This window comes from Aplidium turbinatum, chromosome 13 (assembly GCF_918807975.1).
Source record: "Aplidium turbinatum chromosome 13, kaAplTurb1.1, whole genome shotgun sequence".
Lineage (NCBI taxonomy): Eukaryota > Metazoa > Chordata > Ascidiacea > Aplousobranchia > Polyclinidae > Aplidium > Aplidium turbinatum.
The window spans coordinates 16,818,720-16,843,358 of NC_137484.1; the positions used below are offsets into that span (position 1 = coordinate 16,818,720).

A 24,639-nucleotide genomic window follows, 5' to 3' on the forward strand; every position below is an offset into this window, starting at 1 on the left:
CGGTTTATAAGGAGAGGCCACAGAGACAAAAACGTAACAAATAATAGCCTAGTGAATTTGAATGAAAAATCATTTAAAATTCAGCCACAGCACTGGGGAAGCGCTGCAAACTCACTCAGTGGAATCCGAGGATCGGAAGCTCAGGAAGTTTATCAGAGAGTTTTTGGCAGAGAGTTTTTATCAGAGAGTTTTTGGCATTAAATGGCTAATTTTAACACTGAAAAATCCGATATTGTTGTTCCCATATAAATTTCGTTTGATTTTGCATTTTTTGGAATTTTTTCAATTAATGCTGACTTTGCTGTAAGCAGCCCTTTAAGCAGAAAGCGAAATACAAAGTTTGGAATTTTTTATGGTATTTTCATTTGATTTGATTATTTTGCCTACTGCACGTAAGCGGCAGTGTAGCCTAACTCAATTAACAAAAGCATCCAACTGGTATCTGAATGTATAATTATAAGCACAGCGGTTACCCCAGTGGTTTGATTCTGGATCAAGAGATTGAAGATTCGATACCAACTGCCCCTGTTGCGATTCTATTCATGCATAACTTACAAAAAGTTTTGTCCCTTTATATGTTCGATTTTTCGTCATGTTGATGAAAACAGTTCGTGCTGCATGAGATGGGGCAACGCTAATCAAGAAAAAAAAAAAAATTATCGTTATCGGACATTATCGGCGATAATTTTATCGGTTAATCGTTATCGCTTAACTTTTTTTTGATTTATCGTTTATCGTTATCGCTTTAGGCATTGTTCCTTTATCGATTATCGTTATCGCTTAACTGAAAAATGAGTTATCGCGCCCAACACTGCTTGTCTTGGATATCATGTCATCACGAAAACTTTGTCAGAAATTGTTGCTTCTGGTCTACTGTCTACGCTAGAAGCAAAAATAAAAACACAAGAAATTTTAATAGGGCTAAAAAGCTGAAACATATTTGGGACTTGTGCTGATTTTGAAGCCGTTGGCACTTATAGAGCAATGTAGTATCACGTTGCAAGGAGAAAAGCTTGACATTGACTCTTGTGAAGTGCTGTTTCAGACCCTGAAAATCACTCTAGAAATATCGTGATTTGGAGTTTGAGAACAATTATTACTAAAATGCAGTTTCACTTCCGGAAAAATTTGCTGCTAATTTTATCGCGCCTTTGCAAGCACCACGGCAAAGAAGAGTCCCTGAAAGATTGAAGGGAGGCTCGATGGCAGCTACTGCAGATATTCAACTGCATTATAAAGTATTTTACAATCAGTTCATGGACAGAGTTATCTCTGAACTGACCGAACGGTTTGAAAGTAGCCTGAATTCCGATTCGGCAAAGTAGGCTATGAAGAACTTGCACGAATTTTCAAGACCGGCTTAGTTCCTGAAATGGTCAAAAATTATCCAGAGCTGAATAGACAATTGATGAGTTATCAAATGAATTCATTCAGAAAGGCAACAGGAGCAAAATCTCTGTACGATGCTAAAAGAGCTAACCAGGCATTGTCCGAGTTGGAAAAACCTCTCTATTCTCAAATACTTCAGCTGATTAAGATCTTCTTAATTTGCCCGGTAAGCTCTGCTGCTTATGACAGGTTGTTTTCCAATCTACATAAATTGAAAACCTGGCTGAGAAATACTTTGGGACAGAAAAGGTTGAATGCTAGCATTGTTTGCAACATTCACTAAAATATTCTTAATGACACCAGCATAAATGACATTGCTAATGAGTTTTCAATGCGCGTTACCGTAAAACGCAATATGTTCGGTTGTAACAAGTTCTTGTGATGTGTTTGAAAGTTATTACTTAGTCATAAATTTGAAGGTGTTCTTCTGTAGCTTCGATTGTTTTCAGTCTCCTGACGAGTGACTTTGTCCTATAGTGCATTAAGTGTAGTGATTCTGGTGAAGGAGAGGACAAGAAGAAAAGTATAACTTGTGTTTTTTTTTAGAAAAACTAAGTATTCATTGGAAGGTCACAGGTTCGAATATCGCTTGAGGTACCAATTTTTATTTGCTTGTTTCTTAATTTTGCAGCAGTCATTCAAAAGAGCACTGGTAGCACTTTTATCACCATGATTTCTTATCTGTATACAGTAGAACTCGGTTAATCCGGATTCGGTTAATCCGGATCTTCGCCTAATCTGGATAAAACTGGAAGTACAAATGATTTGTAATCTTTTTCTTGAGAAACAACATCGGATTATCCGGATTATTTAATCCGAATCTTCGCCTATTCCGGACAAAAGTTGCGCTTTCTCTATCGCTTTATCCGGATTTTCCCGACAGTTTTGCCATTTTATGCTAAAACGTAACGTGGCTTATTGCGAGAAATTTCTTATCTATTGTTCCGTTAATGTGACGCAATAAAGTATTACGGATTTCTTCCTTTCATGAACAGTAATCCCTCCTAACGCAAACTTCGTGCGCAAACGCCCAAACTCGTACTGTAACTTGAAAAGATATCGGTGGAATTTTCGGCAGGATGTCGGTGACGTATTTTCAATAGAAGACCGTGATTTTTTGTAAGTTTTCCATACAAACTCGTCTTCCGTAACTGTTTTCAAAAGTTTTGAGTGACCACAGATTATTCCGACACTCATGTCTGAAGATATAACTTTTGCCAGTGTGTTCTTGCGTTAGACGCAGAGTCTACAAATACATTCGTTTTACATGCATACTGCATTTCAAAAGAATTCTATCGCTAATGTGGTGATCGCGCGTCTAGGAATTGGCAGATGACGACACTAATGCATTCAATTTCGGTGATTTTTACCGATACCCTTCTATCTAGGTAACGTCAGGCTTGATAGAACCGTCATCGGTTAATCCGGATCTTCGCCTAATCCGGATCGCCGGTCAAATCGAATCCGGATTAACCGAGTTCTACTGTATTATGCTGTTAGCAGCTAATTTACCGTGGTCCAGTGATTGTTTAATAAACTTAATACCGTTGCCACGGTGGGATGGCGCAACGGATAAGGCGCTCGCCTTCCAATCATGCAATCCTGGTTCGACTCCCGGCTTAAGTTGGTTGTTGAAAACACCGCTCACCTCTACCAGGGGTGTAATAAATTGGGTGGGCGTAGTTGCTGAAAGAAAGGCGGCCAAGAGAAAGGAACTGGCCACCTTACTCTCGTTAGTGCCAAAGGCTTAGTATAATGATAACCTTATCTTCTCATTCCCCGATGCTTGGATCAAGTATGGGACTCACCTTTACCGGCACCACTAAAATTGTGTATAAAAATATGCACCCCCCAATGTTCAAAATCGTCTAAAATTTGATAAAATGTTGATTTATCTCCCCCAATCCTCAACTAACTTCGGCACCACTGTCGATATGTAAAACCAAAGTTAAAAAACATAAAACCAAAGTTATTTTCCATCCATCACAACTTAAATTCCAACTCTAATGAGACGGATGAGGTTGGTAGGCTACTGTATAGTCTTAAGTCTCCCCATCTAACTATGTCAAGACGGTTTCGTTTGTTATCCAGAAGCGTTGTCACGGCACTGAAAGCACGTTTCACCTAGTATGAGCTGGGAAAGCCAATGATAAAAACTTTGACCTAATTCCACGCATGAGGGTATTTCTCTTTGATTTGGTTCTGTAGCCAGAACGATTGATACGAGATATTGAACTCTGGTTTGAGTGCAAAATCACTTTGCAATGTTATCAGTTCCTACTCAAGAATTCCATGTTCAGAAATATCACAGGATGGGTCGATTATCCAGTTAGGGATTTCTAACTGGAATACATCTCCCATGTCTTTGTGTACTTTTTGAAGATGATTGCTGTACGTCTTTACTGTACATCAACATCAGATATGTCTTTGTCACTGGTACCGAGTTGATGCAAGCTTGAGAACCGGACAAATTCTCGCCTAGCTAAATTTCGCTGATACAACACGAGATTATTACCGAACCCATACAGTGCCGATTTCACCTTGATTAGATGTACCTCATTACCCTGAAGGGATAAATTCAATTCATTAAATTTGAAAAATATGTCTTACAAGTAGGCGATATCATTTCTCACAACCAGGACGTCATTCGCAAGGCCAGGGTGTCAGGGTCACAACTCTATGGAAACTCCACGACAGTTTCAAACAGCGAATAAAATCGTGCAAGGCAAATCCCCTCCAAAGCCATTGTCATGCTTTTATTTTATTTGCGCCCATTGCGATCACAGATGCGATACAACAGACGACAGGAAGCAGCGAAGTGACATTATAGTCTTCGAGTCAGCTGCTCCCCTTAGTTTGGCTTGCCATTAAGTGTCTTTCGCCGAGACACAGCTGCGTGCTCTGGAGCGGTGTCGAACCCACGTCCTTTCGAACGTCTCGCAGACGTTCTCACCACTCGGCTACGCAGCCGAGTACCATCGTACTTCGGTGTGGAGTAGTAAGCGCTCAAAAGCTTCATCACTCTCATTGCACAATCGTTTGAATAAGCGTGTGTTCAGAGCGTGCGCTTTAATTTTATTCACTGCTTTGATGAGTCTTTTAAGATAGATTAATAGTCCAGTCGCTGAATGATTTGACCCGAAAAAAAAAACCAAGCTGAAACTTTGTCAGAAGGTCCGATTGGTGATGTGGAGTCACCAAAAAAAAAAGCCCCATGATTCCCCCTTGGGAATAGTGAGCTTTGGCCATTTTTCCAAAATGGCCGCAGCCCCCATAGTCCAAAAATTCGAAATTGTCTAAAGTTGATGTTTTATACCTCATTGGAAAGATAATTTCATACTGAATCACTTTCACAAAAGAACTATGGTCAAAAAATACACACATTTGAAGTTATTACCCATTAAATGCGGACTATAAGGCAGAATCTACCATTAGGCATTAGCCTGGTGGATTTTTGTGAGGAGTGACAAGCAATTACTCCATGGTTAAACTAGAGCTTACGAAAAAGTGTACAATTTCCCATCAGAAGTTACTCCTCAAACTGATTTTGGAAAACTCAATAGATAAACAACAAGTCTCCATAAAAGTGAAAAATTAAAACCAATTGTATATAGTGTAGAAATTCAAAAGTTGATGAATATAATTTTCGGAATATTTTATCCTGAATTACTCCCAAACCAATATTGACATATTTTTAACATTAAAATAGGCTACACCACACTGAACAAAGGTTGACCGGTAAATAGTAAAATTGTAGAAATTATGTCAAAAAATGTGAAATACAAGATTTTATTTTGGGACACTACAAAAAAAACACCGACCGAAATAGCAAAGGATCACTTTTCACTTATAACAAATTTCAGTTCATAATTTTTTTTAAATCTTGTAACCAATGTCCAAGTAGGCCTACTGGCATTTCCATATTTTATATTAGAATAAATCAAAAATATTCCGTCCATCGTCATCGTCGTTATCATTATCACTTGATTCGTAAACTTCGAGTAGCCTACTGTATCTAAAATTAATAACATTGATCTTAAGATATGAAATATCTGATCTGACTGCATGTCACCTGACATATAAATAGATAAAGTCACTCCATACAATTAAAATGATGGTCACATGACTTGCTTTTGTTGTAATGAATTATGGCGTTTTATACTTATTTTCATCATAATTAACTAATAGCTTGATTGTCCAAGAAATTAGAAAACATTGAACTGAAGAACTGTTTCACCTTCTTCACCATGAGTCCATGACAACCACTGCATGCTGTTACACAACTGAGGCCATGCTTCTTAATGAACATCTTTTTGTAGCCTACCATATTGATTCATCGTTGATTGGCGTTTGCATCTTATAACCTGCAGGGCACCCTCTAGAGCAACTTTATTGTCCGTCATTATTGGAGAATAATTGTTGTCTTCAAGTTTCCAGCCCCAGTCCTCTTTCTTTGACTCTATTTCCCTATTGCTTAACAATTTCCATATGGTTACTTGATAATGTACAAGAAAAGCATGGTAATAAGCTGCTCTACTTGTTGGTGGCATTTTTTCTGGTTCCTGAGTTGCCATCTCCATATACTTTCTATGTCTAAAGTAAAATTAATAATGGAAGGTATATGAAATAATAACTTATTACAGGGATGTTTAAAAGATCTAGGAAATTATCTTAAATTGCCTCTCTTTTCCGTTAATTTAGTTAAAATGTTACACTCTTATTCACAAATGCAATGCCTTTGAGATTCGTGCTAAAATGCTGATTTGTTATGTGGTTCGTTAATTTTCTGTACTAGGGTAATATAAAATGATATTCAGTGAGAAATACATATGTATACACTATACAATAACTGCCTTAGCCAATACTTTTAAAACTAACTTGAGTTTTGTTAAGGTTTCAAATTTCTTTCCACCATAGGCTACATTGCTACAAAGATTGGTGTTCCAGACAATTGTTCACCAAATCAAACGTCACATAAAACCGTTCAGGTCTACTGAATCTTGGCGTCTGACGTAATGGAATATTTCTAAAAAATGAGCAGATTGCAGAATCGTTGCAAGATCTGTAAAACATTGCAGCTGCAGCATAACATTACATCATCGTTAAATCTTTAATTACTTGAACAGGTGTTAGCCAAACATGAACAGCTGCTTGAATAGCTTATCATTGGTTATCATTATTACATCACAGTAACTGCCTACGTGCGTTTGAAATATCGTAATTTATTCTCGTCATTTTAAAATTGTTGCTTGAAGAAGTTGGTCGCAAATTTAACTGTTTTGTTTAGTGCTTGACAGCTGGACAAAATTTCCGTCTTTTATCCAAGTAATTTGCATTGTAGTGACAAGTTTAGTGGTGTATCGCGTTGCACCCCAATTTCGACAGCCGTGGGCTATTTTTTTTACAGAAATATAATTCTCGAATAGACGTTTCCAGAAGAGTGTTTCTTTTCGGTCATTACATACAGACGAACGGATCTGGGAATCTTATGTTACAATTTTCCCACGAAGAGATTATGGTTTACCGCTGTGACCAATTGGTTCTGCTAACATTGCAATTTTAGCTTGATCTGCCCAAACATCGCTCATTTTTATGGATAAATCTTTCAGTTCATCAGATTTTTTCACAAGCTTGAGAAAGCTTACTTTTCCTTTTCCAAATGGAGCCGAAACGGTATCACAGCCGGACCATGCATGAATAAACAGAAGATGTTCTCTGATTGTTTTCAGTGGTGGTGAAACAGTTTTCATGCTCTATCCCTTCTGAGCCCTTTCTTGGAAAAATGCAACATCTTGAAAATCTTCCCTCCAATAATGAAGTAACATAACAATGATGTCTGTGTCGTCGGCTACAACAACAATAGGATTTCGTCTGCTTGCAGAAAGATTGATTGCTGTTTCTACAATTTCAGTGTCAGCATCACCATCACAGTTATAGTTAGGCCTACTTGCAGTCCATCTTTCTTCAAACTCTCAGAAATCAGATCAATAAATTGAGCTTTTTCTTTTAAAATGTGATTTAAATGTGATCATTTAAATGTGATTTGGGCTAAATTGAGCTTTGTTGTGTTCATTCGAAAGAAAACAATCTTGTGTAGCTGGTACAGAATCGATAGACGTCACTTCAACATTTGGACACTGTTTACTAGCAGTTCGTCGAATATGCTCATTTGACTTTGTGGAAGCGTATTTTAGCTTGATCTGCCAAAGATAACATGAGCAGAACCATAGTGTCTTCTAACATAAGATACATAGAGTTGAGCCAATTCAGCGAATGTTGAGTCTTTCAACCATCTGACTCTGTGAAGTAGGGCTCCATCAACAACATACAATGAATTTTTATCAATCTGGTCCTTACCAACAGCTTCTGTATCATTCATTAGTGCTGTTCTCCAAAGCAGCTTTTCTCATGAGTCCATCCTTAAACAGTGAAGGAGGATATGGTGTCATTTTGAATGAAAAGTACTTCTCAACATCGTCTTCACGTTTTGCAATAGCGGTCAGTCTTGTAAAAAGAATGATTGGATTGACATTTACGTGTTCCTTGTCTATCTTTACAAAATTTCGAAGTACCTCAAGTGGTTTAAAGCAGGTTTTGCGTTGAATAGTTGCAGTTACTAAATTTTGACCATCCAATGTTTTTTGAATGATTGCTCCTATCTCCTCTGATCTCTCACAATTAACCAAATCTTCTCCAGATACAGAAACCCAGCCGGATGTCAAGGAATGTAGATGCTCATCAGCAAAAGTAAACGGATTGCATTGTTCAAGCCAATCTCTAAACACTACATAATCATTATAGTCGCGCTTGCGTCTGGAGTAGAGATGTAAATGCAAAAAAAACGAACCGTTTTTTTTTAAAAAAAACGTGTTTTTTTCAAAAAAAACTTGAGCCAAAAAAAACACTCGTTTTTTGTTTTTTTTCATATTTTTCTGGAAAAGTTGCAATTTTTTTGCAATTTACAGCTTAGTTTCATTATAGTGCTCTTGAAAAACATTAAATTACTAAAAATAGTTTTATTGGTGTGCTGAAATTCCTAAGTGTTTCTGTTTGGCAGCATATGTTCGTGCATAGTCCTATGAGGACCTATGTTGTTTCGCTTTCTTCTTCATTCTCTGGCATGTTTGTGGCAGTAGACCTGACAAACATTGAATTAATGAAATTTGATACATGACATAATGTAGATGAGTTAATTTCTTTTTCCTTTTATGGAAGTTAGCCTATGATGTTAGTATACTGTGGTACTGGTTATTCTTGTACACACTCAATGGGTTGACGAAATTTTGACAAAACAAGGTGGCAGTATTCAGTACACACATTTACCTTGTTTGTGGACGTGGTAATTTACTAATGCAAGCTATTGCCAATAGCTTGTTTAAACATGTTTTGTATCTGATAGCTTACCAACGATGTATATGCTTTATAAATGTTGAAACAGAAGTATTCTTTTCGTGTTTTGTAAGGTCTTGGATTGGACACTTCGTCATTGATGCTTCTTGCAGATTATTTGGGACATATAATGCAAGAGACCTTATCACTGATATTGTTAGCTGTCAAAAGTTAGTGCATTTGCCAGAAAAGGTTTTGGTTAATGTTCCTTTCAAATGCCCACCACCCATGTTGACTATTGCTAGTAACTACCATTCTACCAACCTTGAATGAAGAAATTTTTCCTTTAAAGTGGAGTTTTTCAGCACTGCTCAGTGTTCACATAGTGAATAAATGCTTTATAATGCTTTTCCTAACAAGAATAAAGTTTTACCCATATTCCCACAATGCAGGATAAAGATACAAAACAAACATCAAAGATGAAAACTTATTTTATTTCAGAACTAGGCCTACTGTTTTTTGGGATGAAAAGAAATTGACCTCTTGTCGTTACGCACCAATAAAACCATGATGCAAACTTTAATTTTTTTTATTGGGCAGAGGAAAGATTGACGAAAAGTTAGGCAAAAACAAAAAAAGTGCTAAAGTCTCAAAGTTCTGCAAACTAGTTCAAATTGGATGGATTAAGTGCAACCAATAACCATACTTCTTTTAAACATGTCTATGACAGCACAATGGTGTGATTAAGGGAAAACAAACATGACTATGACGTCACAAAGGATTATTGAATCTCTTCAGGTAAAATAAAAAAACATCAAAACGTTTCCATCTTTCACTACATTTAAATGTGATTTGGGCTAAAAGTTGAGATTTTAGCACTACACTGCTTTTGCCAAACTTGTCATCAATCTTTCCTCTACCCAATTATTATTTTTTTTAATTTACGCATCATGGTTTTATTGGTGCATAACGACAAGAGGTTAATTTCTTTTTAGCTCAAAAAGTAGTAGCCAAAACTTGTTTTAATGTTCATAAACAGATAGCCCACCCCAGAAAACATGGGGGTAGAGCTAAAACTTATCTAAATATGTTGAGCGGTTCTTGAGATATGGCCGTTTTTCTATTGCTTCTTATCTATAAAGCCACCTAGTGGCTAAGGTTATTTCACTTATAACTCGAGAACCGCTTGTGTGATTTTCATCACGTTTGCACCAAATGCACATCAACTGGAACAATCTCTTGACGTTGTACTGGAAATGGTGTGGTGTGCTGATGAAAAGTGCCTTTGTGAAGTAGAGAAACAGGACCCTGACCACCTGGTCCTAACGTAACATGCCCATTAACCAACATCCCAGGTGGCTTTGAAACTGTACACGAGTGTGGTACTGCATTTAACAACTGGCTGAACCAAATTACAGACAATACTTAAGATGTGCCAACCATAGGACACTGTGTTACTGTTTGAGACGATGAGAAATCTTTATGGCTCATGTGTTGAGACTTGAGAGACATATTGTCTCATTTGAAAGATGTTATACGAGTTATGAGACTATTTTTTTGTTGAAAGAGACGCTATTGCAATGAGTTTACCCTAATTGCTGCATATTGTGACATTTAATAAAAAAATAGGTAAAAAAAACAAAAAAAACGAATAAATAACAAAAAAAACGATAAAAAACAAAAAAAACGAGCTCGTTTTTTTTAAAAACAAAAAAAACCGTTTTTTTACATCTCTAGTCTGGAGTCGCCCATATCTATGTGCTGTTCACTTGACTTTATATCTAGTGCGGAAAGCATCAGCATTGAACGGTGCACAATGGAACTTTGGCTCAAACCCAAAACCCATAAGTGGCGCACACTATCATGTCATGCGTTTTCGTTAAAAATTTAAATCTTAACTTATGACACTTCAACGAATTATAACATCAAAAGTGGGCACTTTTGGACCACAGTTCTTTTGTAAAAGTGATTCAGCATGAAATTATCTTTCGAATGAGGTACAAAATTTTAATTTTAGACGATTTCGAATTCTTGGCCTATGGGAGCTGCGGCCATTTTGGAAAAAAGGCCAAAACTCACTATTCCCAAGGGGGAATGATGGGGTTTTTTTTTTGGTGATTCCACATCACCAATAGAACCACCTGGCAAAGTTTCAGCTTGGTATTATTTTTTTTACGACCTGCGAAGCGACGTTGTCAACATAATTGCCACAGAGCTCTTGTAGTCACCGTCTTCTTTTGTATTTCTTTGAAGCGAAACATGACAAAAAAATGCTTTGCAATCCTCTTCTTGCAACTGCCCCGATTTACCCTCAGCGCCCTTCAATCGGCCACTTTATAGCCAGCGCCCCCTTCACAGTCACAAACGCCCCCAGGGGGGCGCTGGCGCCCACTTTGGGAACCACTGCTTTAAAACCTCTACAGAAAGCAAAGTAAAGAAACATTCACCATTGACCACAATTCGGTTACATTTTCTTTCATTGCACGAACCTAGCCCTTGATCTGTCTATGCCTAGATCCTAAGAGCAATTGCTTTAATAAATTTTGCATTGTGTCTCCCGATTAGCAATAAAAAAAAACGGGCTAGCGTTTTTTCCGAACACTTCAGTGCATCGTAGAAAGAGTTTAATAATTTAATATTGACTGCATTTAAGTTCGTATTTTTTGCAATTCAATTAGGCCACCAAAGTCTGCAACCAACACAAATTACTCGACGGAAGCAAACCATTGAAAAAAATAACAAAACTCATAGGTGGCTGCTTGAATTGAGGATAAATTTCAAACGACAGAAGTTCGAACAGTAAGCTACTACAACTCTATGACAAGCGATTCTGCATTTTCTTCATCCTGTTGAGGCACCTTTTATGGCAGTGTTGAAACTGACGGTAGCTCAATTGGTAGTCAACTAACTCATTCTTTTGACTTAAGTGAGTAACATTGCAGTTTATGTCAGGAAATTTGTGAAACGTTTTGAGCCACAAAGTTTCGTTGGTCTTAAAAAGCAGCAACAAACATCTGAAAAGATTGCAAGAAAATAGAAATGAACAAGTTGAAGTGAACATAGCGCAACTCATGATGCTGTTTCTTCTGTTGAACTATCACAATGATCAGTGTCAGAAATTTTCCATAATTTAATTATTCCATCGTCACTACACGAAGCAAGACAACCAGATATTTTTCTGTTCCACGACACTGCATTGACATCTTGCTCGTGGGCCTGGTTGATTCTGGTCAGAAGGTTAAATGTTGGTGTGGTGACGTCACCTGCAACTGGGTCTTCTTGAAAAATACAAATCGTATTATCGCCGCCGCCCGAAGCAATCAAATTGGTCTGGTGGCACCTGAAGTGAAAAAAATCAATGGTATGAAACAAAGCAGGACGAAGGCGCCAACATGGTGGACGACGAATAGGAGTGTAGTAATGCAAAAAAGCTGTATCTGTATGAATAGCACAACTAAAACAGAAAAAAGCGTAATCAAAAAGTTGTGATTTGAATTTACCATGCCACGGAATAAACCGATCTGTTGTGATAACCGGTGAGGGTGCAGACACACTTCCATGTTTCATTTCCTCTAGTGGCTGCTGTACCTTGAAGCAAAAACAAATATTTTGTAAATTGCCGTCTGCAGTTACAAATCTTCAATGTTGGGTCAGCGGTGCTTACACTAAAGGCGGATGTGAACTACCACCCAGCGAGTAACGCATGTACATAGCGATTTATACACACAGGCCGGCCTAATTTATAATGACTGGAGATCAAGGATGGATCCAGGGGGGTGCGCACCCCCCAAAAAAATTTCAAAATGCCAGCATAAAACTCAGAAATATCAAGTGACACATTTCATCAAAGCATCAACTTTGAAATCTGCACTTAATGCATGGCCATGTTGATCTTTTTTGGCCCCTTCAACTAATATTCAGTTTTTTTTTACAAACTGCTATTATTTTAATAAACTAATGGTATTAAGATCTACTAGCAGGGTTGATCGGTTTAAACCGGGACAGTTAAAACCCGTTAAAACCTGGTTTAAACCGGGCAGTTTTGACCACCTATTACTGGTCAAAACCCCTTTAGTGTATGAATCATTTCAAGTTGCTTTTCAATTGAATTAAAAATATTACCCTCCATGTTTAGTAATGATGTTCAACTATATTTTGTTTTGATCAACAATAACCTCTAAATGCTGGATTTGGAACAAAAAATATTCAATTTCTCTGTTTATTTTTGATATTTCAATCAGTTGGTTATTTCAATTATTGAGAAAATTCAAAAAATCAGTTTCTGATGAACCAAAAAATGCTTGGTAGAACGATGAACAATTTGCACAGCCAACGGAAGTAGGCTATATAATTATATACAAGAATTTATTCCAACAATTTTTTTTATGAAAAACATTTGCCATCAAATTTTATCCAGTTAAAATAAAACAATGCGAATGCATATTCTAAGATGCCTTAAAATTTAAAGACAGGATAGTTTTTCGAGGCCTGCATATCAAAATGGTCACAACTCACAACTGCTTTTATATTTTCTAAATAGCCCATAGCCCAGGTAGCCGACCATTCACTACATAAAAATATTTTTCTGGGTTTTGACCAGTTTTGACCGGTTTAAACCTAGTTTTCACCGGTTAATAGGCTACCAGGTTTAAACCGCTTTTTTGACCACTTAGAGATCAACCCTGTCTACTAGTATTACTTTATATTTTGATAGATCATAGCATTTTATATCAGCATGTAACGAATTGATGCTGTGTAGATTATGGAATGTGTACCAATGGAAATAATCATGTGTTTTGTACTGCTCATGTTTTTAAACTTTAGAATATTTCCCAAAATTTCATCACGTTCTTGAATTTTGTTATACCATAAGTGTTTTTTATTTATGCTTGTTTTTAAGACTTGATTTTTCATACACACTTTCTCCGTTTTCAGGTCTTTATTAATATTAAACAAAAACATCTGTATTAACAACATGAATGCTTATCAGTATGCCAAATACAGCAGAGACACATTTTGACAGTGCCACATTGATGGACCTCCTTGAATGAAAATAGATTTCAGCAGCACCCCCCCAAAAATTAGAGGCTGGATCCATCCCTGCTGGAGATGTCACGATTTCTTTCTATCTCTTACCAGGAAAAAGACTTGGAAAGGTTCAATGACGTAGTTTAATGGGTCAAACCGAAAAGCAGTCAATTAAATGTCGAATAATTCTACTAGTGAAATGATAATCTGACTTCTTGAAGAACTTTAACGAACGGCTTCTCAAATAACTCTAAATTCGAACACAATTTATATCAGCATCAATTCTCATCTACTTGTATTCAATTACTTCAAGTCTCAATCACCAATAATTTCTGCACCAACTACCAATCCACAACTCATAGCACAACTCTCACAATCAACTCATAATAATAATAATAATCGTAACACAAACTACACCACTATTTATAGTTGGTTGTTCAGTCCAGTAACTTCGAGAAGGTTACGTAGTGTTGCATCACACGAACTCATCGTCGGTCACGTAGCATTGAGCGGCATAAACAAGCAAGTTTAAAGAAGACTCCAGATTGTCACGTAGGGCCGAAGGTTGTAGAAAACATGTTACATAATACAGATTTCGTAATCAGAGGTTACTTCAGGTCATAACCGATGATAACACATCGCACCAGAATTTTACAACCAAAACAACACGCTCGTTGAAGATACAAAGCAAGCCATCGCGAGGCATTGCACCTTGATTGTGACATACGACCCCCCTTAGAATATTGTTGCAAACAATATAACAACACAATCAATACAATACACATTACAAAACAATTAGTTACTCAATAAAACAGTTCTCATTAGTCCATCGTTGCACGATCTACCAACGACAGCATTTCTCTAAACAATAGTCACGTTTTCTGTGAAAGTTTCCAACGTCCTCAACAACTTCAGTGCATCGGCGAGCAAGATGACCCATCTTCTTACATCGGAAACACCTCCTCTCCGGACAGTCCTTGGCCAGATGACCTTCTCTGTGACAGTTGTAGCAAGCCTTTTCATCAAAAGAGCAGCTCCTGGCTATGTGTCCAATCTCCCCACATCGGTAGCAGTGGTTGTCACGGCAACGTCTGTTTTCCGAATGTCCGCCGTCAGCAACGCACTCCCTGGCGAAGTGTCCGCGTCTACCGCATCTATAGCAAACTCCAAATGGTTGTCGCCTGCCTCTTCTCCTCGGTTCTTCGCGCTCATTGTATCCATGACCATGAGATCGTCGCTGATTATCGGCAGAACAATCTCGAGCAAAGTGACCATTCTTGCCACAAGAATAACAAGTAACTTCAGAATTTCTCTCAATAACATTTCCGATTATAAGATCAACTAAAGAGTTTTGTAAACATAACGCTTTCACAGTCCCACTACAATACGGGGTTTCGATATATATCCTTGCTAACGGTCCTTGGATTGAAGTGTTATTTATTGACATCACAATTCCAGTTTTTTCCGTTAATTGACTGTCTTTTACTAAATCTCTCCTCACCATTATACCCGTAGAACCAGAATCACGTAAAACTTTTACCTTTTTGTTTCCAACTATCTTTTCGCAAACATCTTCATCCGGTCTCTCCTCGTCAAGCGTTGGTTCATGAATCATTATCGCACAACCGCATCGATAAACGTCCGTGTCTTTATCTTTTCCAGACTGATTGGATAGGGAAAACGACTTGTCCTTGCATTCCTTCGCTTCGTGTCCTTGCCTATTGCAACGATTGCACCACTTCCTCGATTCCTGATGATTTCTGTTAGTCTTCCTCCGGCAGTTAACAGACTTATGACCTAAGCCATTACAATTAAAACAACGTACTTCTCTTGGAACCGCACCTCCTTCAAAATTATTTGTTTGCGATTCGTCATTATCGCATGACAACGTTTCTTCAGTCGACAACTTCTCATCATGAGCAACTAAGTACCGGTACTGTTCCGTCACACTGGCTATGTCTTCTAAAGTCTTTGGACTTCTTTCCATTAACTAAACAGACAGATCTTTTGAACATGAATCTGTGAATTGTTCCTTAACTATAAGGTTTGCCAATCCGTCCAATGATTGATCGGCCCCCAAAAGTTCAAACCATTTTAATAAAAGGTTTCTTAAACGTTCAATAAATTGACCTGGGCTTTCGTGTCGTTCAGGCTTTGCCTCACGGAATCTTTGACGGTATCCATGCTCGGTAAAATTGTATCGCTTCAATAGAGCTAACTTCAATCTGTCGTAGTTCATGGCCTCTTCTTGCGAAAGTCTTGAATATACATCAAGGGTTTGTCCCGACAATAGCATGCTTAGCTGGGTAGCCCACGTCGACTTCTCCAATTTGGCTATTGTAGCATATCTTTCAAATCTTAACAGATAACTATCCAACTCATCTTTTTCTTCAACAAATGATGGCAAGTCTGGACGTCTAACTTGCGCCACAATAACATCTCGAGCATTATCGTTAGTAGAATTAGATCGCTCACCAATGTCCAGCTTTTGTCTTTCTAATTCAAGTTTTAACTTTTCCAATTCATATTGCGCTCTTCTTTCTTCTGCTTCGCGCCCGATTCTCTTCGGCTTCTGCTTCGCGCTGTGCCCGCTTCTCTTCTGCTTCAGCTTCACGCTGTGCTCGTTTTTCTTCAGCTTCAAGTTGTGCTTGTTTCACTTCAGCTTCTCGTTGTGCTTGTTTCTCTTCAGCTTCTCGTTGTGCTCGTTTCTCTTCAGCTTCAGTTTCAAGTTCTGCTTTCCTTATGTCACGAGCAGCTCTTCTTTCTTCTCTTTCGTCAGCTTCTCGCTGAGCTTTTTGAGCCATTATCTTGTGATACTCTTCCATCACAAACTGAGACTTTTCATTGTCACTCAGCCCCATTCGTTCAGCCATGCTCCGTAAGTCTTCAATCATCTCATGTTTGACGGCATCCGCCATTTTGATAGCTTGTTGTTAATTTATTATTCTCTCAATAAATCTTTCGGTATTCTTCGGTTTATTCTTTTTCGGTTTATCCCGGACGAGCCCCCAGAATGTCACGATTTCTTTCTATCTCTTACCAGGAAAAAGACTTGGAAAGGTTCAATGACGTAGTTTAATGGGTCAAACCGAAAAGCAGTCAATTAAATGTCGAATAATTCTACTAGTGAAATGATAATCTGACTTCTTGAAGAACTTTAACGAACGGCTTCTCAAATAACTCTAAATTCGAACACAATTTATATCAGCACCAATTCTCATATACTTGTATTCAATTACTTCAAGTCTCAATCACCAATAATTTCTGCACCAACTACCAATCTACAACTCATAGCACAACTCTCACAATCAACTCATAATAATAATAATAATCATAACACAAACTACACCACTATTTATAGTTGGTTGTTCAGTCCAGTAACTTCGAGAAGGTTACGTAGTGTTGCATCACACGAACTCATCGTCGGTCACGTAGCATTGAGCAGCATAAACAAGCAAGTTTAAAGAAGACTCCAGATTGTCACGTAGGGCCGAAGGTTGTAGAAAACATGTTACATAATACAGATTTCGTAATCAGAGGTTACTTCAGGTCATAACCGATAATAACACATCGCACCAGAATTCTACAACCAAAACAACACGCTCGTTGAAGATACAAAGCAAGCCATCGCGAGGCATTGCACCTTGATTGTGACAGGAGACCGATGTAATTTTGATTTGGAACTCTAGGCTAAATGTGCTATCTAATTATATATATCTTTGAAATCATAGTTTTGAGAAATTAAATTGCCAAAGTGTGTTCACTGAATCTCAATTTACTGCAAAACTCCTGGTTTCACATTAAAAATGACAAATCTTTCCCCGTACCAGTGTTGCCAAATGCTCTTTAGATTTCCAGCACAAGTGCCAAACTCTAGTCTATGATTTGCATGGTAACAACACCGATATCAATCAAGTTTATTTCGGCATAGTTCCACATTCATTTTACAACATGTTAATCAAACAGTTGACATACTTTCGTTGTGAAATCAATAGCCTTCCTTGCGTCAACCAATTTATAAAACAAACAAAAACTGAAGTCAATTTTAAGCCAAGCAATAACAATTTCCAGCCTTTCAAGTATAAAGTATCAGCGTTTCCCAAGATCTGCGATAAGTCCCGCATTATACCAACCTTGAAGTTCTGTGTGCATAAAATTAAAGTAGAATATAAAAATGGTTCTTTCTTATTGACGCTGTTTGCTGTAAAAAAAATTTAACATAAATTCTTAAAATTATGCAAACCTTCCGAGTCACCGGAATCAAACCGAGACCAGATACGAATGGAAGTGTCATCGGATCCACTCACAAGTCTTGTGCCTTCCTTTGACCAAGCCACAGACCACACTGTAGACGTGTGGCCGGTTAGAGTGTCAAACGAAACCCATTCCCCATCTGATTCTTTGATCAGTTTAACAGAGTTGTCGTAACTTGCAGATGCTATAACCTGGAATGAAGAAGTAGGTTGGCTAATGTTATTTCAAACATTAAGAAACTGTTTCAAGTTTATTTGTAAGCCAGTTCTTACTAACACTTCTAAAGTTTACTTCACAATGTAGATATTAACAACCTGTTTTAGCCTGATGCTGCGAGTACTGGCGCCGACTTACGGGGTGGCCACGCCACCCCGTAACCGCTGTGGCGGGGTGGCAGCCACCCCGTTTAGGTTACATTACTTACTGCAAATAAATGTAATTTGAACGGACGTTTAAATCTTTTTTGATCATTGATTTTCGCTTCAAGTCAACGTAAAGCAAGAAGTGAACCAATACAGCATTGCAAAGAAAATGATTGTTTTTGTCACAAGCATGATACTCGCGTAACATCAAGCAAGCTACGTGAAGATTACGCAACACGTGGCTACGAATTTTTTCCTTGTTGTTGCGATCGTTTATTTGTTACTTGTCATAAGTCATTGTTACATTTGTTAGGTTTACAATGGGATTTATTAATTAATAAAATACGATCTTTCCATTGCCTCCCTCAAAAATCTTTTTTGAAAACTTTTAAACTGCTTATAATATCGCTATAAATTATGCCAGCTATAAAATACTTAGAAATAAAATTATCTCGATGATTGATAGCTCCACCCTCTAAATAAATGAATATCCATTTTCAAATTTCATTAAAAAAATGCAATTTTCGAAACTTTTTGAGTTTTATTTAAAAAGTGCACTTAGTAAAGTAAGCTAGCAGTTTTAACGTTCTGCAAATTTACACGTTTACATGATTCTATTCGAGGAAAGCTACACCCCCTGCCAATTCCCAATAATAAAAGCAACCTTTTTCAATTACTCAAGATTTTGCATTTTGAATTATTTTCCGATTTCAATTGGAGTGTACCGTCATCTACTTTATGCTTTAATTTCTACTTTGTTATCTACTTCATGCAGTAATATTGCGTGTCGATGCGTGACAAACTGTGAGGCGGGAATTTATTGGTCTGACATAGGAGTTGCTTGTTACATCATAGAAAAAATTACGAAAAGTCGTCCAGTAAAAGTTTTCGCCGACATTCCAGCTTTATTCGGCTTAAAGATGCCACCAAAAAAGCATTCAAAATTGCAGCTCTCCATTGAGTCATTTTTTGTTGCGTCTAGCCAGGATTTCAGCCAGCATGAAAGTGACCAAATGGCAATGCCTGAACGAAACGAAAGTGTGCCACTGCCAAAAGGCGTTAGCACAATCAGGGAGGTGGAAGAACCGAGCACGGGCAGGATAATCGCTGTTGAAGGGAGAAGCTATCAAAAATCGTGGGAGAGCGAATTCCCGTGGCTAGAATACGATAGATGCAAAGATAGAGCATTCTGTCCGATTTGCAACTATGTCGCAACTGCTTGATCTATTTGCAAGAAATGAAACAATTTCATTAATGCTTCCAAACGTGGTCTGCATTGTGCGGAGTGATCGTTCAGTGCACTCAGGCGCATAAATACCTACTTGCGATCTACCATGACGCAACAGCGATTGAACCACTTCCTAATTTTAAATGTTTATCAAGCTGAAGCTTCACGGTTACAACTTGACCAGTTGATTGACAGTTGGATTGACAGAGCTGCTGTTCGCAAAAATACTTTTTCCAAATGTTAAGTGTCAGAGCAGCAACGTCACAATAAAATTCACGATATACCTCCTGTGCTTTGTTTTAAAGTTGCTTTGTAAATTATCGAGCTACAAATCAGGTGTGAAAAAACAATTGCATCTACGAAACACGCTTAGTAAAAATCAAACAAAAACATGCAGTTTGAAAGTTTTTAGGTTGCCATATTGTGCTATCCGTCACCCCGTGCAAAAATAAAAGTCGGCGCCTATGGCTGCGAGTTCGCTGTGGTAATAGCGAATTGCACTAGCTTTTGGAACAGTTCCTTAGTCATGTGCTTTGACGAAGCACATGACTTCGTCTTAGCAGCATCAGGCTAAAACAGGCCGTTAATATCTCCATTATGAAGTAAGCAGTAATCATACTGCTAAAAGCGAAATTCAATCTAATGCAAAGCATTCACGATATAGCTTTTCTTGATGTCATTTGACAACTTGTCCATACAAAAAAGTTGACATTTGATCATTCAAAAAAATTTGTAGATTTATAAAAAAAACTATGTCTTTCCATTTATTATCCAAATACCGGTACAAAACATATTTCCAAATCTCACACGAAACATTCAAATGTATGAAAAATGATTAATTTCTATGAAATAGAGTTTTATGAAGTAGAACGATTGTTTTTTTTTTAGATCTAAAATGTTATAGCCTACTGTATACACAAAAGTAAAAGTTTGACATTCCGACAAAGTCACACTGCAGTTAATCAATATGACAACACCGCTAGTTAATGTCACACATCTTCAAGTGGGTGCCAAGCCACATCCTTGACATCTTGAGAGTGAATGCTCAAAACACCAGCACATTCGAAGTCGTCATCCTCATCAACTGTTAAAAAAATAATTGTATTAACAAAGTGCTCAGAAGAAAAACCGTAAAAGCATTGCAACAACTTTATGGAACAAATGGAAATCCTAGAGTCTTTGAGCATACCTTAGAAAGTCAATTAATTTTTAAAAAAACTTGAGATTTTCCATTTTACCCAGTTCGGAACTATTTTAGTGGGCGCCGTTTAAAAATTCAAAAGCTGGCATATAAGGACTACCCTAATGCAGACAATTGGTAACTCAATTCAGTTGTTTTAATAAAGCTATGTAATGACATGTTTATTTAAAAACAGATACCTTCCCATATCCATACAGATTTATCTCTTGAGCAAGTTGCTAGATATGCTCCCGATGCGGACCATGCAACAGCTTTAACCTCATTTTCATGACCTTCTAGTGTGGCAGATGACTCAAATTGACCAGAACGCTTATTCCAAACACAGATAGTAGCATCAAAGCTTGCTGATGCCAACATATTTCCACATGGGGACCATCCCACCTTCCTAATAGTTCGTGCATGGCCATCTTGCAACAAGGCTTTACAAACCCACTTGTTTTCTGTGAAAAAACCTTATAGATTAGGTTGGTATGGAAATGGTAAGACTGTACAGTGTACATACCAATATAATCTTATTCTGTTGCATATTGGATAACCCATTTTTAACATAAAAAAAGTGTAAACTAAAAATGAATGAAACTAATTTTGAAATAATATGGAGATATAATTGTACAAGATAGGTTTTAAAACAACTTTTTTTCTAAAAGCACAACTGCAAAATGACAAAGCTACCGTATCCTTGACACCAAGAAAAACCTAACTATAACAACTGATCAGCTGTAAATGATACACGTTAACACATAAATTGGCTGATTAAAACAGTATGTATAAACTGCATAATGATACAAGCACATTTAAGAGCAAAAGGGTTGTTTGTAATGCCTGGTTAATTATCTTTAGTTTAGTATCTACATTTTGGACTCTTTAGTTCTTGATTTGATTAATACAAGCACAATTTTTGAACTTCTACATAATCAAAATTTGTCGTAACTATGAAGGCCGATAATACCTGCTTGTCAGTTCAAGTTTTATTTTTTAATTCATGTATTAAACTTGTCAATTGTAAATATACAGTAGCTAGCTGCAATTAAAATATGACTACACAGGACACACACACCTTCTTTTCCCCAAATACGAATACACTTGTCTGTGCCACATGAAGCCAGTAAATTTCCATTGGGATTCCACTTTACGTCCCAAACTTTATCATTGTGACCAATAATTGTTTCAATACACTTTAATGTCCCAGTTAACATCATAATTCACAACTTTTTTCTGCTAGGCTAAGCACAGTAGATTTTATTGCAAAAGTTTAAACAAAGGCCTGAAACGAAGACTGTTCAAAAGTTGAAACAGTCTTCCTGAAAAGCAATCATAGCCTTAGAGGTGATGCTTTCAGATTTGTTTTAACACAAGATTAATGTTCTATTCTCACAAAAGTGTATGTTTAGTGATCAGGTTTGGTTAGCATGTTCATTGTTTATGATTACTCAATGCTGCAGTTGTGTTACTGTAGGATTGAGTAGGCCTAACAAACATTAAAATTAAGGAACATAATACCGATACTTAACATAATTCGGAGAAATAACAAAAACAAAGCAACATAAAGACTACGTATGTGCGAGGAGATAGATATGATTTAGGAGGGTTTACTGTACAAATGTTTTAAGAAAAGTTTATATTTAAATTTAAAAGTAAGGTACTTTAAGATATTTCTTTTAGTTCTTATGATACTTGATTCCATAGTAACACTCCATTGAACCATAGTATCTTCTTACCAATGTTTGATTTTATAGATGGTAAATATAAATCATTGTTATGACGGATGCTTTACTGGTGAATGTCATTTACATTTAAGCAAAGCAGCCAGCAAAGACGCTGATCGCAGTTTCGGCAAACATTTTAAAAGGGTTAGGGTATGGGAGTATCGGTATCCGCAAACAAACAAACTGAAAAGATTGAGAGAAAAAAATAGAACATCGCTAATCGCAGTTCCCGTTTTTCTGCTAACATTTTAAAATTTCTGGTAATGATCCTAAGAGTTTGCCAAAGTCGCTGATTGCAGTTTCCGCAAACATTTTAAAAGGGTTAGGGTTGATCGGAGTTTCCACAAACATTTAAAAAGGGATAGGGTGTTTCCGCAAACAAACAAACTGAAAAGATTGAGAGAATAAAAATAGAACAAAGCCGAAGTCGCTGATCACAGTTTTCGCTTTTCCGCAAACATTTTTAAATTTCAGGTAATGATCCTGAGAGTTTGCCGAAGTCGCTAATCGCAGTTTCCGCAAAACACTTTAAAAGGGTTAGGGTTGATCGGAGTTTCCGCAAACATTTTAAAATTTCTGGTAATGATCCTAAGAGTTTTTGTTTGTTTGCGGAAAATTTTAAAATGTTTTTGGAAACTGCGATCAGCAACTTCAGCTTTTTTTAATTTTTTCTCTTGATCTTTTCAAGGTACAAACTGACGGTACGAATTGTTCATGGTACGAATTAGGTTGCATCCCCTCAAATAATGCTTAATGGTGAACTAGAGACAGAAAGAAGACCCCCAGAGAACCAAAAGTGAGATACAAAGATCAGCTAAAAGTCTCCCTCAACCATGCAAATATTGATCTGGATATATGGGAACAACTTGCTAGTGACAGATCACTCTGAAGAAAAAGGGTGCAACCTAATTCGTACTGTGAACAATTCGTACCGTCAGTTCGTACCTTGAAAAGATCGAGAGAAAAAATTGAAAAAGCCGAAGTTGCTGATCGCAGTTTCCGCAAGGTTAGGGTATCGGAGTATCAGTAGTTAGGGCATCGGAGTACCGGTTAGGTATCGGTATCCGCAAATAAATAAACTGAAAAGATCGAGAGAAAAAATAGAACATTGATGATCGCAGTTTCTGTTTTTCCGCAGTTTCCGCAAACATTTTAAAATTTCCGGTAATGATCCTAAGAGTTCGCCGAAGTTGCTGATCGCAGTTTCCGCAAACATTTTAAAAGGGTTAGGGTTGATCGGAGTTTCCGCAAACATTTAAAAAAGGTTAGGGTTAGGGTGTTTCCGCAAACAAACTGAAAAGATTGAAGGAAAAAAATAGAACAAAGCCGAAGTCGCTGATCGTAGTTTCCGTTTTTCCGCAGTTTCCGCAAACATTTTAAAATTTCTGGTAATGATCCTAAGACTTTGTCGAAGTTGCTGATCGCAGTTTCCGCAAACATTTTAAAAGGGTTAGGGTTGATCGGAGTTTCCGCAAACATTTTAAAATTTCTGGTAATGATCCTAAGAGTTTTTGTTTCTTTGCTGAAAATTTTAAAATGTTTGCGGAAACTGCGATCAGCGACTTCGGCTTTTTTATTTTTTTCTCTCGATCTTTTCAAGTTACTAACTGACGGTACAAATTGTTCATGGTACGAATTAGGTTGCATCCGAAGAAAAAGAACTAGGGAAGGCACGGAAATTTTCGTAAAAAACAGGATACAAAAAGCCCAAGAAAAATGAAACACTAGAAAAGAATAGCTAAAACTACCATGTCCCCCACTCTCCATACAATGTGATTTTTGCCCATGTTTTTTTCATCATGTGTAAAGCAACAACAAAAACATGTGAAAACTACTGCTCCAGAGCTTCAGTTAGCGAGCTTGAACGACTGCATACACTGATAAAAGTAATGAATGAAATTAAGTTAAATTGAATAGAAACTGAACAGTCACTTAGTAGCAGTCCAGAGACAGTACAGAATCAGTCCGCCCCGTTAGTTCAGTGGTTACGCAGTACGCACCCGGCTCTGGTTCGACTCTCAGGGTGTGCACTTGAGCAACGCATTTCAGGACTGCTCTCCATTCAGGGGCACCAAGTGAATGGAATAATTCCCCAGCAACAACACTTCAACAATCGGAAACTTCACTCTGCCAATCTCGGTA

At 37.4% G+C, this 24,639-nt stretch overlaps 1 protein-coding gene across 1 annotated transcript; it reads right to left on the bottom strand.

Annotated features, from left to right (window-relative positions):
- Nucleotides 1–11,325: 11,325 nt before the first annotated feature.
- On the bottom strand, nucleotides 11,326–22,088 carry LOC145781917 (putative cytosolic iron-sulfur protein assembly protein CIAO1 homolog). The gene is made up of 6 exons (XM_082593613.1): nucleotides 21,849–22,088; nucleotides 20,971–21,231; nucleotides 20,586–20,674; nucleotides 17,990–18,191; nucleotides 12,219–12,306; nucleotides 11,326–12,058 (listed from the first exon to the last, which is right to left on the bottom strand). The coding sequence occupies exons 1-6, from the start codon at nucleotides 21,988–21,990 to the stop codon at nucleotides 11,788–11,790; spliced, it is 1,053 nt and encodes a 350-aa protein (XP_082449739.1). The 5' UTR covers nucleotides 21,991–22,088; the 3' UTR covers nucleotides 11,326–11,787.
- Nucleotides 22,089–24,639: the final 2,551 nt, after the last annotated feature.